Raw genomic sequence first — 17329 nt, 5'->3', positions numbered from 1 at the left:
AACATATTATGAGTTGAATGTCACCAATTACAGTACTCGGATTACGAAATTTTGCAATAGCAGGGCGACCTGAATTAGGACGTCTTCACTCCAAGAGTAAAGACTAGTAAATAAAGTCAAATAAGAAAGGTTCTGCATATTGTGCAAAATTCGTAACATGTTGCCTGCTCCAAAACATATCAGTGATATTTGCAAAGGCATAAACTCGCACACATGAGATGTACACATAAATCAAATACGCCAGCACAGCGTTCTTTCGTAGGAACCGAAATGTCAGCACTAGTTTGAAGTGAATGCCGTGCACCAGTCGGCAAACATTCAGCTTTACTCAAAAACAATCCTCACTGAAATCTCTCTTCATATTGTGATGCTCCACGAGCATAAAACTCAAGAGATTATTTTTCTTCGAAGATCAGTGTCAAGTTGTCGGGAGATGAATCAGGTTAATGGATTATTAATTCTAATTTCAAATTCAAATTCTGCCACTAAGCACTGAAACGACCTGACGGTGCTTTGTCCAGACAAGTTATTTGATAATGGTCAGATGGATCATATCATCATGACTACGATACTTTTCCATTCGTCAATAAACTGTCACCTAACTTTTGTTGGGGTGTACCTAACAGGATTGGCAAACCAAGGATTATCGGTATAAGACTCGTTGGTTAGCTGGTTTGTTATTTAATGCTGAGCTACCTGGCGGGGTCTGTATGTGGAGCCTGGGCAAAACAATCCATTGACCAACAACATGAGCACCGATCATTGCAATTAGAACACGATGACATATGTCAACCTAGTAAGCGAGTCTCACCATCCATAATAATCGCTGCCCTTTACGACAGGTGGATACCGAATACCAATTCTAACGCAGATTGCCACGGGTCCCCAACATAGAGAACCGAGTCATGCCGTCCTGACTTATTAATTCCTACAGCAACATCTACAGAGCCTAATGTGGTTGTGGCACAGCTGAAGCCAAATTGCACAAGTGGTTCCGTTGGTTCCGTTGCACTTACGCCAAAGGATGCTAACGCTTCGACAGAAATGCATTTGCACATTGACAAATTGGTCATTTTGGCTGCTGCGACTTCGTTATGAAAATAGTGAAAGGCTGCCGTGGAAGTGTTTTCCATCCTTGGTTGTCTAGTGTATGTACGTGTTTCTATCCAATTCATACATACAGAAAACACAATAAACCAACGTGCTTATAAGTGTGTATACTACGTCCTACTGGTCACATTGCCCGTTATGCAATGCAGATGGTTCAGGTACGTGATTCAGTGTTAGTCGAGATAAAGAAGTACAACCACAAAGTACCAAATGATTTCGGCATTCCCAGCAGGGTACATTGAGAATGTTACTGTAGGATAGCTGCCTTGCAAATAGTTTTGAGTCCCTCACAATCGGTCAACCCTGTCCCTTTCAGATATCGGTTGCTCACATCTATTCTGCCGTGGATACTACTGATATCAGGCCACCCCAACTAGTCTGCCTTTTCACACTACCGATAACAGACACTATGCCTCAGACCAACTTTTCATGTCTGATTTTACCCCAGTGGGTGCCAATCTGCCTTGTACACCCACTGCCTTGAACTGAGAGAGGCTGGGTCCTGCCTATCTCAAACCTGCCTGCTTTGAACACTACTGATATCAGCCTTTGTTCACCCAAGGGTTCAAACCAACTCAAAACTGACTGTCAAAATCAAACAAAGGTCATCTTGCCTTCATCTCTTGTCCTTTTCAGCAAAATATTACTGCTTTGGCTGTTGTAACATTATGTTAATGAGTCATAATGAGTATGAGTCATAATACTGAAATTCATGTCTAAACCATAGTGCTATCCAAAAGTGCTCAGCTGGTTTAACACAAAATGGTTTAAAACATTTAGAGAATGGATGCAAATAAACAGCATGTGCTAACTAAGACATCATAACATGGAAATAAAACATCATATTGTTTTATAAGAAATTTATCGTCATGTTCATTATCAAAATGTACAACAATGTATATATAACAATACTTTCCACAAATACAGGTCAGCAAGTTATTCTGACGTTGATTCTTTAGACGGCACCTTGAGTTTGAGTGTCAGTTTTGACTTTCTGAACTGGTTGTCAGAACCACTGCTCTCACCACCTGGGGAAGAGTATATATGTGAGGGAGTATACGTCACCTTAGTAGAATAATTGGGATCAGATTTTGCAAAGTCAAATGGGTCATGATCTTTGGGACTTTTCTGAGTCTTTCGTTTACGTTTATGCTTAGACTCTTTGTCCTTATGTTTTTCAACAGGTTTTTCCATATAACCTGGTTCTTCCCTGATAGACACTTTATCACGTTTAATTTGCAATTTAAGTCCTGGCTGCCTTTTAATTTTCAACTTAATTCCTTTATTAGCATCACTGATACTCGTGACTGCCATAGTCTGAGGTTCCTCGAAAGACTCCTCCTCTGACTTTTCCTCTGATTCCTCAGACTCCTCGTCCCACTTCCCTCGTTTCCCTGAACCACCTTCCTCTCCACTCAAACTATGCTCACTGTCTGCTTCACCATGCACTTCTTCCTCCTCCTCTTCCATCAAGAAGTCATCATCGTCTTCTTCATCTTCATTTGGGTAAGTCACAGGAGGCTGCCGAGGAGTCCTGCGTCGAGTGTCAGGAAACAAAATTCGCTGTGATTCCTCATACAACCTTGTTTGTTTTTCAATTTCTCTTCGCTGTTTTTCTTCATATATCCGCCTAATTTCATCCTGTCTACGCTGCTGTTCCTCTTCATACAGCTTCCTCTTTTTCTCTTCCTCCAGACGCAACCTCTCCTGAATCACTCGCTGTCTTCTTTCTTCCTCTTCTCGTTTCATTCTCTCAATCCGTTCTCGCTCTCTTCTCTCTCTTTCAATCTTCTCTCGTTCACGTCTTTCTTTCTCTTCTCGCTCTCTCCTTTCCTTCTCCAGCTTCTGTTGTATGCGCACCTGTTCCATGAAGTCTTCAAGAAGTTGCTCCCCACTTTTTGCTCCCTCTCCCTCAAATAACTTGACAATCTCCTCCTTCTTCTCTATCTTGAACATGTGTCTCTGCTTTGGTTCTGGCATCCTCCTGGACAGTGAGTCCCCAAAGTATTCATACAATTCTTTGTATATCTCACAAGGAGTCTTTTTACACACAAAACTTTCTGTCCCACTGTTGTCTGGTGTACCTGAGTCATCTGCATCAGATTGGAAGTATTGCTTTTCAAAGTCGTTGTTTCTACGCTTTAACACTAACTCTGCAGCAAGCTGAAAAGAACAAAAAACAACAACATAAGTGCTTCAGGGGTTAAAGCATTTTCTTCAGTCATTAAACCACGTAATAACAATAACTGCACAATAATCAGGAAAGATGAAATGTGGTTTAAGGTCAAGATCAAGATAACTGCACTTACAAATGTGGAGTGTGGCTTCACGTATTACTGAGGACTTCATCATGCTAGCCCACTGAATTAGCCTGCCATAGTTCTGCATGAATACCTGACTCAGACACTTGTGAAGATCAGGGGCTCCTTTTAAGAAGCAACCTTTACTACGGTTAAGCCAACTTCCATTCTTTTACACTGCACTAAGGTTACCTTAGTGACTTACAAGCACCTTAGCGCTTGGTGAAAGGAGGCCCAGTTTGAGAACTGATCCACAGCAGGATCCACAGCAATCAATGTCTGTTTGAAGAGGCTACTAAGGTGATCAGACTCAGTCACTTCATCATTGAACCCCCCACCAGTGATGAGATCAGTGATCATGATCGCCATCACTGCACTGTCAGATCCAGGCTCTATCATTTACAGACTGCCATCATATGTAACATGTCATACTTGGGATGACACTTTCACAATAAAGAGCAGATTCTCATACTTTCATAGTTTGAGATAATATAAGCCCAAATATGACATATGTTAAAATTGCTGAGCTTAGCCTTAAACAACAAACAAAGCATGCCAATCAGTCCTTGCTTCATCCCAATACTGGCAAGTGCCACTGTTTTATCTGTTTTGGTATGTATGGGATTCTTGTTGTTTTTCAACATCAGTGGAGTAATATCCTAGCTACTTGGCAGTATTCTGTATATGACCAAAGTCTGGACCAGACAATGTGCTGTTTGAACCTCAGACCTTCCACTCTACTGACTTGAGCATAGTCTGACCTGCACATGACAGATGTAACGATGGACATGATGACTTGATATCAATTTTGTAAACTGTCTCCATGACAAAATGACTTTATGAGTAAGTTTCAGTTTTATGCTGCTCTCAGCAATATTCCAGCAATACCACAGCCATACATTGTACCCACATGTGTCTTCAGCATGATGAGCAAACACTTTAACCACTAGGCCACCTGACCGCCAAACAATTGGTGACAAATATGATTGTGAAAGCCAGCCATGTGATACAAATTCACTGGGGTATCTACTATTCTGACATATTGAGTCAATGAGATATTGAGATCAGCATGTCGATGTGTCATTCTGTGACCAGCATATAGATGTATGTGCCATACTGTGATCTGCATGTTGATGTATGTGTCATACTTTTATCAGCATATCGATGTATGTGTCATACTTTGATCATTATATCGATGCATGTGTCGTTCTGTGACCAGTGTATCAAGACGATATGTTCCGTATCACTTCACCCTACACGTACCAGTAGTGCTCCATGCACCTTGAAGGCATCAGCCCTGCTGATTGCGTTGCTCACAGACAGGTCCTCCATGGTGGCACACAACCTCGGCATGAAGGACGACAAGTGGGGCAGGATTATCTCCTCTACTTGCTGTGAATGACAGAGAGAAGAACCTGTCACATTCAACAGATCAAACACAAAGCTATTTACAGTCAACTACTTTTAAGCCACAATAAAATATTTATTAGATTTGTATGAAATTTTTCTTTACAAATATGGCTGAGAGACGAAATCCATGTTCATGTTAGCAAGATGGAACATTTATCAGAAAAGGTAACACCGTGAAAAGCTATGCCACTATCACATTCCAACCATAGTAGCATTATATTTCCATTTTAGCATTTTCCCATGTTTTTGTCTGCACAAGATAAAACTGCAAATGAATCTGGATGGGAGGGCTTCTGAAACAATGGAATCTCAACCAACAAGGTCACACCATTACCAACATCACAACATGTTCTCGGAGTACATCTAGCTTCAGTAAGTTGGGCCTAATCAACTAATCACAAAGCCATCATAGCACTATGACTGTCTTAAGTGTATGTTAAAGTATGGGAGTATTATGATCACCCAATACTGGATTTACAATCGCCTTGGCGCTACAATCGTGAAACAGCGCCCAGAGCACAACTTAGCACTGGTGGGCTGTAATTATGAAACAGTTCTTGCATCTTTTAATTTGTTAACTAACAAATCCTGAATAAATCTGACAGAAAAAAACCACATTAAACAATTTCTTGTCTACTTTAATCAGTACCAGTTGCAAAGTCTGTAGACTAGGCTATTTTCATTGTCAAGATGTGCTCACCTTACAACCTAGAGACAACAGCCCCATGATAGCACCGTAATGTGAGCAGTGGGGCTTTGTGTGATCATGAATGGTCTCCTTAAGGTTCTTCTCTGTGTTGTAACGTAGATGGTTTAGGGGACTCGACCAGCGACTGAAAGTTGAACACAGACGGATGAACAGAGAGAGAGACAAGACCATTCCCCAATAACCTGCGACAATGTCCACATCAATGGAAGACAGGGTTTTTGTTAATCTCTCATACATAACACTATGGTATATATATAACTTTATTCAGTAGGAAGGCCACAGGCCCATGTACAATGTACGATACAATATAAGACGATTGATGTGCACAATATTAGTAACAAAAACAATTTTTGTATACATTTACAATAATAGTGTGTTGCGTCGCATCAAAGCTTCCTTAATATATTTTGCATACATGTATAAATAGTTGCTGTTTTCACATTGCAGAAGGCGGGTTAGAGAGTTGGAATCTTTACAGACAATATTTAACATATATCTTGTTTGTAAATCATTGTATTGTGGGCAAATAAGCATGAAATGAACCTTGTCTTCTAAAATATTTTTACAAAATGGACAAAATCTTAATTCTCTTGGGATATTATTCCTTCTGCCAGTATTCTTTGTAATGTTTAATTCACCTAATCTTAAAAGTGATAAAAAACTTCTTAAATCTCTATTATATAAAGTTGACATTTATGATTCCATGTTAAACACACTCTTTACACATGAATAGACCTATAAATTAGAATGTTCATTTAACATAGAAAATATACACTGGATGTTACAATCTTTGACTCGTTGAGAAAACTGTTTAACAAATTAGTCAGTGCTAACAATATTCTGAAAATTCCATGCACAGCTAAAACCATAAATATTCATCAATATCTTCACTTCAGTGACCCATGACGTGCGGTTATTATCGTCCATTCTTTTTAACATAATATAGGTATGTTTGGGATATCTAGTCCCTTCCATAATCAGTAGTTTACACCAGTATTTAACACATCTTACTGTAGAGTCACAGCAAATATAATGACGGCCGCATTCAGCTAAAACAGCTGCATTAGTTGTGTTATTACCAACACCAAGAACATATTTACAGTATTTCACATGAAATCTTTCGAGAATTAACCACTCTTGAAAACCCCATATTTGTCAGCAATACAATATGATAGGCTTAATTTGTGTATCAAACATCTGAAATAGGACAGTGGGAGAAAGGTTTTTTAATTTATGATGAAGCTGTTTGATAGGAAGGTGGGCTTTATGAGCTTTATGAGCAAGAGTCTGTATGGCTTTTGACCAAGATAGGTATATTCATTGAGGACTTGCAGCTTTCAGAAATAGCTATGAGTTCATAAAATGAAACAGGTACTAGCATGAGAAGATTGTGAAGCATTTGACTGTTTCATATTTATCTTGAATAAGTATATGCACGAATTTGTATTAAGTAGTTCCAAATGATGAGATAGCATTAATCATACCTAAAGATACACACAAAGATCTTGTATCCAGTGTCCACTGACTGACATGGAAGCTACTACTTAATAATGAATGTGGACTGTTGGGTACAGCCAAGGGAGGCAACTCTTCACAGCAAATTGCAATGACAAACTATACATGAAAATGAGCACACTGAAACCATCATACAGTATCACTAAAAACCCATTCAAACCTTCTGTAGTCTGTCAGTCATGCTTTGGGCACAGCTTTTAATAAATGCTATCATATGATTCATTGTTAGTGAGACATAAGTTGGTCACAGGCGGCATATAAAGAAAGAATCTTTGTAATTATGCATCATTAACTGTTATGCATCCATGAGGATTAAAATTATACAATGATGTTCCTGAAAGTGACCTATCTATAAGCCAACATGTTTAAACTAGTGGTACATATATCACATGGTGCACAGTATACCTCTACATGTTCAAAGATATCTTATGTGTCTATTCCAGGATGAGGGAGTAAGTGAAAAATGGACTACTCACGTCACAATCTGAGCCAGCAGCCTGGCAGCATAGTCTCTGAGTAGCCAGTGGTCATTGCGAGGGTAAATGGAGGCAGCCAGTGGCTCTAGGACACAATACAGCACAGCCTGCACCAGCAGATTCAACTGAAAAACAAGGATCCACTCTCTTAAAATGTGACTAGATCCCCTAATATTTCAACCACTATACAACAAAGCATGGGGAAACAAAACACCTCTGGTAGGAATTTCTCCTAAAGTAAAATGTCTCGGAAGTCAGTAACTCTCACCACTATTTACTCCTCAGAAAGGCTGAGCACAGTTTACCACATCAAAGGGATAAAAAGTGCCACCAAGACATTGCACAGATTAACACACATTCCACATTACTCTTTTCTGGGATTTACAAAGGTTCCAAATTTAGTGCCCTTAGCAGGAAAGTTTTAAAAAATATTTTGCTGATAACTGGTCACATTGAATCATTGAGTCACACTGAGTTGAATCGCTGGGGACCAAGTAGTAAGTTTGACTTAATGATGCATTTGAGATACAGATTTGCCTAATACATGAAATTATGAAAACAAATAGTATAAAAATATTTTTCTTATCTGTCCGCGTTATTATTGTTAGAGTTTCATAACATTTATTCCACATACAGAGCAGAATGGCTAAGAAGCAGGGGAGGTAACTCTGTAAGAATTCCATGTGGCGGACACGTAATTCAAGAAGTATAGATAACCCCCGTTCCTTCACTCTGTTGAACCAGAAGCTGGTACGGAGGCGAAGAATGACCTGACATACAAGTTGCACTTAAAATATTGAATAAAATATATTTCACGAGATTAATTATTAAATATGGGGTTTTAAATATGAGAGCACAACTAAGTGTACCTTTGATGATGGCGATACTTTATTTTGACATGAAAAATATTTTCCGAACCCATGCATGGGAAGTATGTTGCCAATCTTTGCTTGCTGGTCACTGAAGACTGGTCATATTCTTTATGCTGCGCAACCCCATTTGCGCTACAGTTTTCCTGTGATTTAATTGACAGTCATAAACCAGTTGAATAAGGACGACAGTGAGCGTTAGTTTCTTGTTCAGTTATCATTACCAACATGATACACCGTAACTATGTCATAACCACATGTTAGATGGACTCCTATAACACCATGGGGCACTTGGTACCTGGTCCTGTCCCATAAGTCTCTGCATGGAAACCAATAATTTGTTTCAAATGACAAATTTCTCAGCATGATCCCCATTCTCTTAAAGTGCATATACTAAATAGTCCAAATACAAAGTATGAAAATGATGAACAGCTTGTTAGTTACATCCATGAAAATTGTTGCCTTGAAAATGCAATAAATAAATATTGTAAACAATCCAGATCACATATGTCACAAGTTAAGTTCATGTCTGGAAAACGTTTACAAAAAGAAATGTCCTACTTTTTATCAATTATGCTCCAGAATAGGACCCCACATCTTGAAATCTAAAACACTGCCTTGGGAATGTAAAAGGACTAAACATTTAACAATTCACCAGTTTATTGTAGGCTTGATGGACAAATGATGTTCAGAACATCTCACTAAGAAACATTCAGGGTTCCTGAGTTATCAGTGGAAGAAACAGCATGTAGGACAGAAGCAAGTGTCTAGGGGCATACTTACATATGGCTGTGGTTCCAGGTAGACATTAGGGTTGTGGACAAGAGCCTTCACGGTATGCAGTAGCTTGGTCAGCTGACACAAGTCATGACTCACAGTCTTCACCTGCAGTCAAGGAATACCGTATGAACACTGATGTATAAACCACAGAGCAATATTCCAGTTGTATTACAGAAACAAAGGGGTTGATGTTATGAGCAACATCCAGTGCTCTCTGACACCACATGATTCATGTGAGTGAGTGAGGTTTTACTCCATTTGTAGCAATATTCCAGCAATGGCGGGGGGACACCAACAATAGGCTTCAACAATGTGCCCATGTGGGTGTGAGTGTAGAAGTGAATGACTAAACGAACCCAGAACCCCACAACCTCATTTCAAACAGTGCTAATGTTCATCGCTGCAATTAAAACTTGCTCTCTCTGTGTGTCAAAAAGAGTCAACAAACAGTGAGAAAGAAAAAACCCCAAAACATCACAGTAGTGAAGAAGCATGCTGTAGGAGGTGATCTAGAAAAAGGCACAGCTGACTTACCCCATTGGATACAAAGTTGACAAAGTACGGCAATAAAGGCACTATGTTGGGATTTGACTGAAGATCACTGAGGGCAGTCTGCAAGAGAGAGACAGAACTTGAAACAAGCTGACAACTACTGACAACATAATTCTTCACCAAATCTGATCTATTGCAGCCTACAAACAATGATACTGGCAACATATTAACAGTATGATCCAGGGTACACATGGTCAAGATCCCATAATACTTATACACCTCCTACTTTCATTGTATCAACATCACAAGCAAAGTCCGACAGAATTGTTCATGTTCCCATAGTACAAATAATACACCCATATAATTTCATTGTATTGACATCCCAACAAAAGAGAGAAGTGGTATTTTTCCCATGGTAATTATACGTCCTTGTACCTTTGTAGTACTAACATTACAGGAAAAGACTGTGTTGGACCTGTTTTCATAGTATTCATACAGCCTCCTAAAGACAATGTATCAAAATCATGGCCTCGGCCATGTTCTATCTATCTTCATGTTCTATCAGTGGTTATACACACTCCTACCTTCAATGGGTCCACATCAAAGCCTAAGATAGGCTTGGTCATGTTCTATCAGTATTTATACACACTCCTACCTTCATTGTGTCGACATCACAGCCTAGGATAGCCTTGGTCATGTTCTCATAGTACTTCAACAAATCATCGGAGACCTCCTTCTTTACATTCAGCTTTCCTACAATGTAAATGTCAAAACATCCATATCCATTAAATGTCCTGTTTAGAATAAGCAGGAAGTATAGAACATCTGACAACATTTAAATAAGACATACTGATACGGTTATTATGCTCAGCTGTTCAATCCTCTTTTTCATATTTCTAATGGTTATCAGAACACTCATAGGATGAAATGAGAGACAAAATTGAGACATCTGAAGATGTGAGAAGCAAAGCTGTGGAAATGGCTGATTGTATTAATGTTAAGTGACTTCTTACCTGCAGCAGGTTGACTTGAAGAGGCGGTTTTCTGGACTCCCTCCACGACAAGCCAGTGAGCTGAACAGACAAATGTGTTGTAACAAACTTATACCATGTTTCATATTAAAGAATGAGACCTAGAACAGGATGTCCAATATAAAAATATTATGCCAGTCACTGAGTAAGTGTGCATTCTCAATCTCATCCTCACCTCCCTGGTGAGCTAAACCTCACATTACCAACTCCACGTTTCTGATGGTTATCCATTTACAAGGTATGGCAACAGGAAAAGGTGTTTTCAGCCGGAAAACGTAGTGTTAAAGGATTGGGTGGGAGGTGGGCCGAGAGCATTTGATAGAGGAGATGAGTTTGCCAATGACACAATTTATAAACCAATTTAGATATAAATTTGGCACCAATTGGTGGGAAAAAGTCATCCATGATCTACTGCTGGCTGAACATGGTAGGTCAACAGAGGCTAATTATGAACATGGGTATTTGTCTCAGGCTACACATGAGCAACCTGTGCTCCAAGTGCCCAAGACCCTCACCCTTCAACAAATCTCATGACCAATGTTGCCTAACATCACTAGATTGATGATCAATATTGCTAACAGGCAAATTCTTAAATTATAGTTGGATCCTACGGACCAGAGTCAAAATTATTGAGTTGTTTACTGGACACAGAATCCTTAACATATTATATAAAAATGGAATGCACAAAGAAAATTATTACATCCAATAGGAATGTCATGATCTTGTACCAACTGAAAGTAATTCAATACAGAGTCATTTCAAATTTGCCATAGACAGGCTTCACAGTCTTGTCCAAACACATTAAAGAACCATTTCATCAACTAACAGTTACTGTACATGCACAAGTTTAACCACTAGAGGTCGAGCACTGTATTCAGTACTGTATTGCGGACATTTCCCTTCCCATTTCTTAACCTGAGTCTCCCACAAGTTACAGTTAGAAACTTTCAATCCCCTGATTATTTTTATAATAAATTGCTCAGGTAAATTCATGCTGACAATAATTTTGATTTTGTTCATTTCACTTTGTGGATTATTCACTTAGGACACATTTAGCTCATGTTCAGTATTATAATAATAATAATAATAATAATGGATAGCATTTATAGAGCGCTAATCTCCGAAAGGACTCTTTGTGTATTTCTCTCACAAAAATTGAATGGAAAAGTACACATTAAGGGAAAGCCTGTTTAAATAAGAATGTTTTTAAACCAGTCTTGAATGAACTTAGAGAAGGGGAATTGCGCAGTTCATTTGGAAGAGCATTCCAGACTGAAGGGCGCACTGTATTTGAAAGAGCGCTGTCCTGCTGACTTTAAGTTGTATTTTGGGACTTTTAACAGTTTCTCACTGGAAGAACGGAGAGTTCGTGGAGCCTTGTATGTAGAAAGTTCTCTGGACAGATATGGCGGCAGTGAACCATCAAAATGGCAAAACACAAGTGTTGCAATCTTGTATTTGCATTGAAATGTGATAGGCAGCCAATGCAGATGCTGCAGCATGGGAGTTACATGATCATGCTTCCTTCTCTTCATCACGAGACGAGCTGCACTGTGCTGTATTCGTTTGAGTCGAGCGATCTCGTCAAGAGGGAGACCAAAGAAAACTGAATTGCAATAGTCCAACCTCAAAGTGATAAAGCAACTTACAAGTCTGGTTGCTGCATCTTCAGTGAGATATGGTCTAATGAAAGCAAGTCGGCACATCTCAAAGAAGCAAGCACCTGATACACTGGTGATGTGGTTGTGGAGAGTTAGTGATTGATCTAGGTGCACTTTTAGATACTTCACACAAGGTTGGAAGGGAATATCACTCTCCCCTACCACAGCTGACTCATCTTCAATGAGTTTTAAATGGTTTGGTGCACCAACTGGCATAAGTTCTCTTTTTGTTCATTATCACATCTGATATTTGTTTCATCACGCTTTAGAGCAATTTACGACAACAGATATTGGATATTCAAATACTGTGTTCATAATTTATACCTGGACCACTGTGATACCGTACCATATCAAAGACCGTACACTCTCAAGTCATGAATCACAGTTTGCTTTTAATCTTCATAAAGATGATGGTTATTGTCATTCTCACATACCTTTAATGGTTGTTTCTCCAATGTGTTTTGGAATGTGAGTGTTAAAGGCAATATTGGCCAAATTGACATCCATGTCTTCCACAAAGTGAAGGTCACCATCTCGGGTTTGCCGGAAACTGGCAGGTTCCATCGATCCATGACCTAACAAAGGCTGAAAACACAGAGTCAAGGTAGCCAATTTGTAGCATGTATCATACAAATACTAACTAAGATCTGTCACACAGGTGAACAAATGGTCACATTTGATCTCAAAGTTATGTTCATCATGCACATAGACCTAATGATGAGTGAGTTGGTTTAATCACCAATGTAAGTCCACCCATTACTGTTAGTTGCACTGACAAGCATGTGATGCTGAAGGTCAATTCTAACCTGAACTTTCATCTCTCTACATCTTGATGAAAACCACGGGCAGGTGCAAAAATGGGGATCTAGCACAATGAACGATCAAAACTTCAGAGCAACAACAAAAATGTCTGGATCGTATAAAAGCATTGCAACATGAATATTTTCACTTTTGAACTAAGCACTTAGTGTGCATGGTGAAAGAAGTATTTTCTCTACATACTTGAACATCACTTTGCCGAAGAGCTTTGTTGAAGTCTTCTGTTGTCATTCGTTTCCTCTTAGCATGCCGCATAAATTGGGTACAATTCTGCAACACAATACAAACTTGACTGAAATCAACAGAATTCTGAATTCTAGAATCGGTTTTCACTATATTCTATTTTCTGCAATATTTTACATGAATGGTCATGAAATTATTCTGCATATTTGCATGTACAGAGGAAGCTTTGACTTAACTTACACAATAATGAGAGTATAAGGACAATAACAAGGACTGTTTGACAAGATAACATTAAGTGAAATTAACAGGTGCTTACCATGGTAACTTCTCTCAGTCGGTAGCTGACATCCTCACCAAGCAGCGCAGCAGCAGCATCAGGGAGGTCAGCATGACCTGCGGCTTCTGCCATCATCTTCACTGTTTCCTTCGTGATGATGGCATACTTCTTTTCATCAAATGGCTTCTTCTCCTCAGAGGGAGAAGTCACCATGGACTCTGCATTCATGGTGTAGACTGAGGTTGGCTTCTGAATATTTCAAACATTAAGTATCAACATTTCATGGAAATAGTACTTCAGTCAAGACTTCAGTCAAACTAACAAGCTCACCAAAATCAGCTCAGTGACTAAATGTTAAATTTTGACTGGTGGAGTTGAATGTTTTGAGTATGTATGTGAACGTGAATGTGTAAAGTTCTTTAAGAAAGATAGCTGTGGCATTGTATGTACAAAGGGCTGTCGATATGGGTGAATTAAGACGAGCTGTCGTTTTACTGATACATGGCACTAGTTCAGCTAGATAAAATAACATGGCACATGAACAGGCATATGCATGGCTTTCCTAATTATTGCCTCTGAACACTGTCCATAATTTCTGCGCCCGGCTTAATGATAATGGACTAGAATATATGACGACGTTCTTGAAAGGACATATCCACTAGAGTTGGCATTAATACAAAGAGTAAATGCCTACATTCTCAGGAGACGTTCAGTCAAAGACGGACGTAGAAATCACAGAGTTCAACTATCATGTCAGTGTTAGTCGGAAGATTACGAACTTTGAGAATGGTATTTTACCTTGCTATATTTCCTTGCAATATTCTACATCTTTCTGCAACCACATAACCCTATTTATCTCCTGGATGTGAAATTAATCTTCAATTTTTAATTGACAGTTCCTGGGCACGCCAAACTGCCGCCATTGTTGCAAAGTGTCGACTTCCGGTTATGATAAAATCCGGACAAGGTAGTCTTGGGAATTCTCATCTCACGAATATATGATCTGAGTAAACCTCTGTTGGAAGAGAATGAGATCAAGTGACTAAGCACAGCTTAACCTTTTCGAAATCCATCGATTTAGTTTATTTGTGGAGTCTCACTTTCATATCATGTTTAAAAGTTTTCGATCAAACAGACTCAAACATGTTTTCGTCTAAAACCTTAATGATAACACGAATGTCATTGCAACCATTTGTTGCCTCAGTAGGTCCACTGCATCGACGCCAAAACTGGACACATAACGGATGAAAGCCTATTTATGGAATCGCGTCGGTGCCACAGGATAAAGAAATATAATCTTGGGTACTTATACTGGGGTACTACCTGAACTTGAAAATTATGTATTTTATATGAACATATAATAGGGGAACGTTTCGTAATTTGTGATGATTTCAGTAATATTTGAAAGTACAAAAAGGCCAAATTGAAATATAACATGATGAAAGACATTTATATAAACGCATCTTCCTATGTGCCGTTGCTGCTCCTGAATCTTCTCGATTGTTCTCTTTTGTTCAGTCTCAGACGATTCCACCCACAGCACACCTTCTCACTCACCCACAGGCTCGCGCGCTCGCGCGCATTCTTAAGCACTTACTTACTCTCTCTCTCTCTCTCTCTCTCTCTCTCTCGCTCGCTCTCTTCAATACCTTTAAAGTGCACTGTTCAAAAACAAAACAAAAAAGAGAAAAGAAATAAATGATCCGTTTTTATCATTTTTAGAGGAATTTATTCATTTAGTGAAATTTCATATATTTACAGTGGTGAAAGAGATGAAACATTCGTATGTCTACATAGGCAAAGAGTTCACCAACTCAACAGCAGCCATTGTTATTGTGTTTCCGTTTATTTGAGTCCACCAGATGGCGTCAAAGTCAGTACTTTGCGTGGCCACAATCAGTATCGATTACTGCTCGGCACCGTCTCGGAACAGACTGGTTAAATCGGAGAAGTGACTCTTTTCGGAATTCTCCCCAGCTCGATCGTCGTCGAATCCATCCCACAAAGTTGCGCCGCTGCCATATAGCTGTAATATTTCTGAGTGAGGTGTAAAACTAAGCTCATTCACCTGCTCACTCTTTGAAGTGTGTATAGGCATTGTACGGTTCAAAGAAAGACAATTGTTCAAAATATTTTCCGTATGTGTGTTCTGGTCCGTTTGGCCATCAAAATGCCACCAGGAAAGATTACTTGGAACATGTGGATGCAGGAAAACCTTTTACGACCACCGCTGATGAATCGACAGGGTAAGGTATAAATTGTATCTTTTGTACTGATATGATGCTCAAAAGTTATTCGACATCTGCAAATTAACCACGCTAAACAATGATTTTATTCGTTATAGAGACACTTGTTTCAAAGTGTACTGCGTTTTACTAAGTCTGTAGATAGTACGGCGGTTCGTTTTTCACGATGTACTAGTTTTTCACTTTTACTTTATTTTACTAAATTTGAGCATGTGTTAACATTCAGAAAATACATTTCTCCACGCCGTACATAGCCTGTCCTCTGGACTGACTGGATCAAAGAAGCTGATACATCACAAACTAAAAAAACAAATTGAAAGAAATTTCTCAGAATTTTTTCGTCAGTTAATTTCAGAATGTGGAGCGCAGTTTATTTATTCACGCTTTTGATGGTTGCCATATTTGGATACTCTGCTTCAGTATAAGCTGTAATCCCTGAGATTCAGTAGAGTATACCATAAACAAATTGTATTCTTGTGGGACTCAGTGTTGCAAAATGTCTCAAAACGATCATGCCTTTCTCTTACAATGCACATTTTGACTCTTTACACCTCTCATTTGGTGTGACTGATGAAGAGGACTGAACTGTAACATATATGTTAGGATAGTTTAATAACTATTTATATGACTCACTGTGTGTGAAGACAGCTTTAACAGTGCACATTCAAGCGAGCTACAGTGACCCGGAAGTATATTAATCACCCAAAACTTTGTTCCAGAGGATACATAGCTTTATTTGTGTGAGCTTTACAGACATCGGGCGAAAATATCGGCGTTCATATTTTTCATACGATGCTCTTGGGAAAAATACCACTTTTCTATGGTGACATGACGTCATGCACAATGCTATCTATATATAGACGGTTACATCAAAGATGAATTTCTCCACTAACTTGGGGAAAACAACTGCAAAATGTATGCAGATGGATTGCACGAGTATTATGCATCTAATTGCCCATAGAGCATGTGCATATACCTTTCACATGAACAGGTGCGTCTTGCTAAGAATTCGCCAATTTTCACCGTTTTTGAACTCATGACAATAATCTACACACACACACACACACACACACACACACACACACACACACACACACACACACACATACTATTACACATGTGCAAAACCGCTAGACATATGACACATTTGTGGCGTCACAATGCTAATACCTCTGTCTCCAGTGATATTAGACTTTGCTGGACTGGCAGTTTCTATCTAACTATGTTGGAGAGTAATGATCAGAATATTCGCTTCCTTGAAATGGCATTTTTATTAAACTCGTGAAAGACTTGGTATCAAACTCGTTTACTAGTATTTGATATGAAATCATTAAATTGTTTAATAAAATTGGTATTACACTGAAGGTCGTTCAGCATCCTCTATGTATGACATTGGCACTTATATAAATAGAGAATACTAAACTACGTCCCGTGCAATAAGTAGAGGATAC

The 17329-nt window shown here is 39.0% G+C and overlaps 1 protein-coding gene across 1 annotated transcript; it reads right to left on the bottom strand.

Annotated features, from left to right (window-relative positions):
• Window positions 1-1955: 1955 nt before the first annotated feature.
• On the bottom strand, window positions 1956-14582 carry LOC137294024 (TAF6-like RNA polymerase II p300/CBP-associated factor-associated factor 65 kDa subunit 6L). The gene is made up of 12 exons (XM_067824943.1): window positions 14431-14582; window positions 13672-13881; window positions 13356-13442; window positions 12788-12938; window positions 10675-10734; window positions 10317-10414; window positions 9704-9781; window positions 9173-9274; window positions 7521-7645; window positions 5521-5653; window positions 4674-4802; window positions 1956-3273 (listed from the first exon to the last, which is right to left on the bottom strand). The coding sequence occupies exons 2-12, from the start codon at window positions 13858-13860 to the stop codon at window positions 2047-2049; spliced, it is 2379 nt and encodes a 792-aa protein (XP_067681044.1). The 5' UTR covers window positions 13861-13881; window positions 14431-14582; the 3' UTR covers window positions 1956-2046.
• Between the last annotated feature and the right edge of the window lie 2747 nt (window positions 14583-17329).

This window comes from Haliotis asinina, chromosome 8, assembly GCF_037392515.1.
Source record: "Haliotis asinina isolate JCU_RB_2024 chromosome 8, JCU_Hal_asi_v2, whole genome shotgun sequence".
In the NCBI taxonomy this organism is placed as follows: domain Eukaryota; kingdom Metazoa; phylum Mollusca; class Gastropoda; order Lepetellida; family Haliotidae; genus Haliotis; species Haliotis asinina.
Note: the sequence above shows the minus strand (reverse complement) of the source record. Positions and strands in the feature narration are given on the sequence as shown.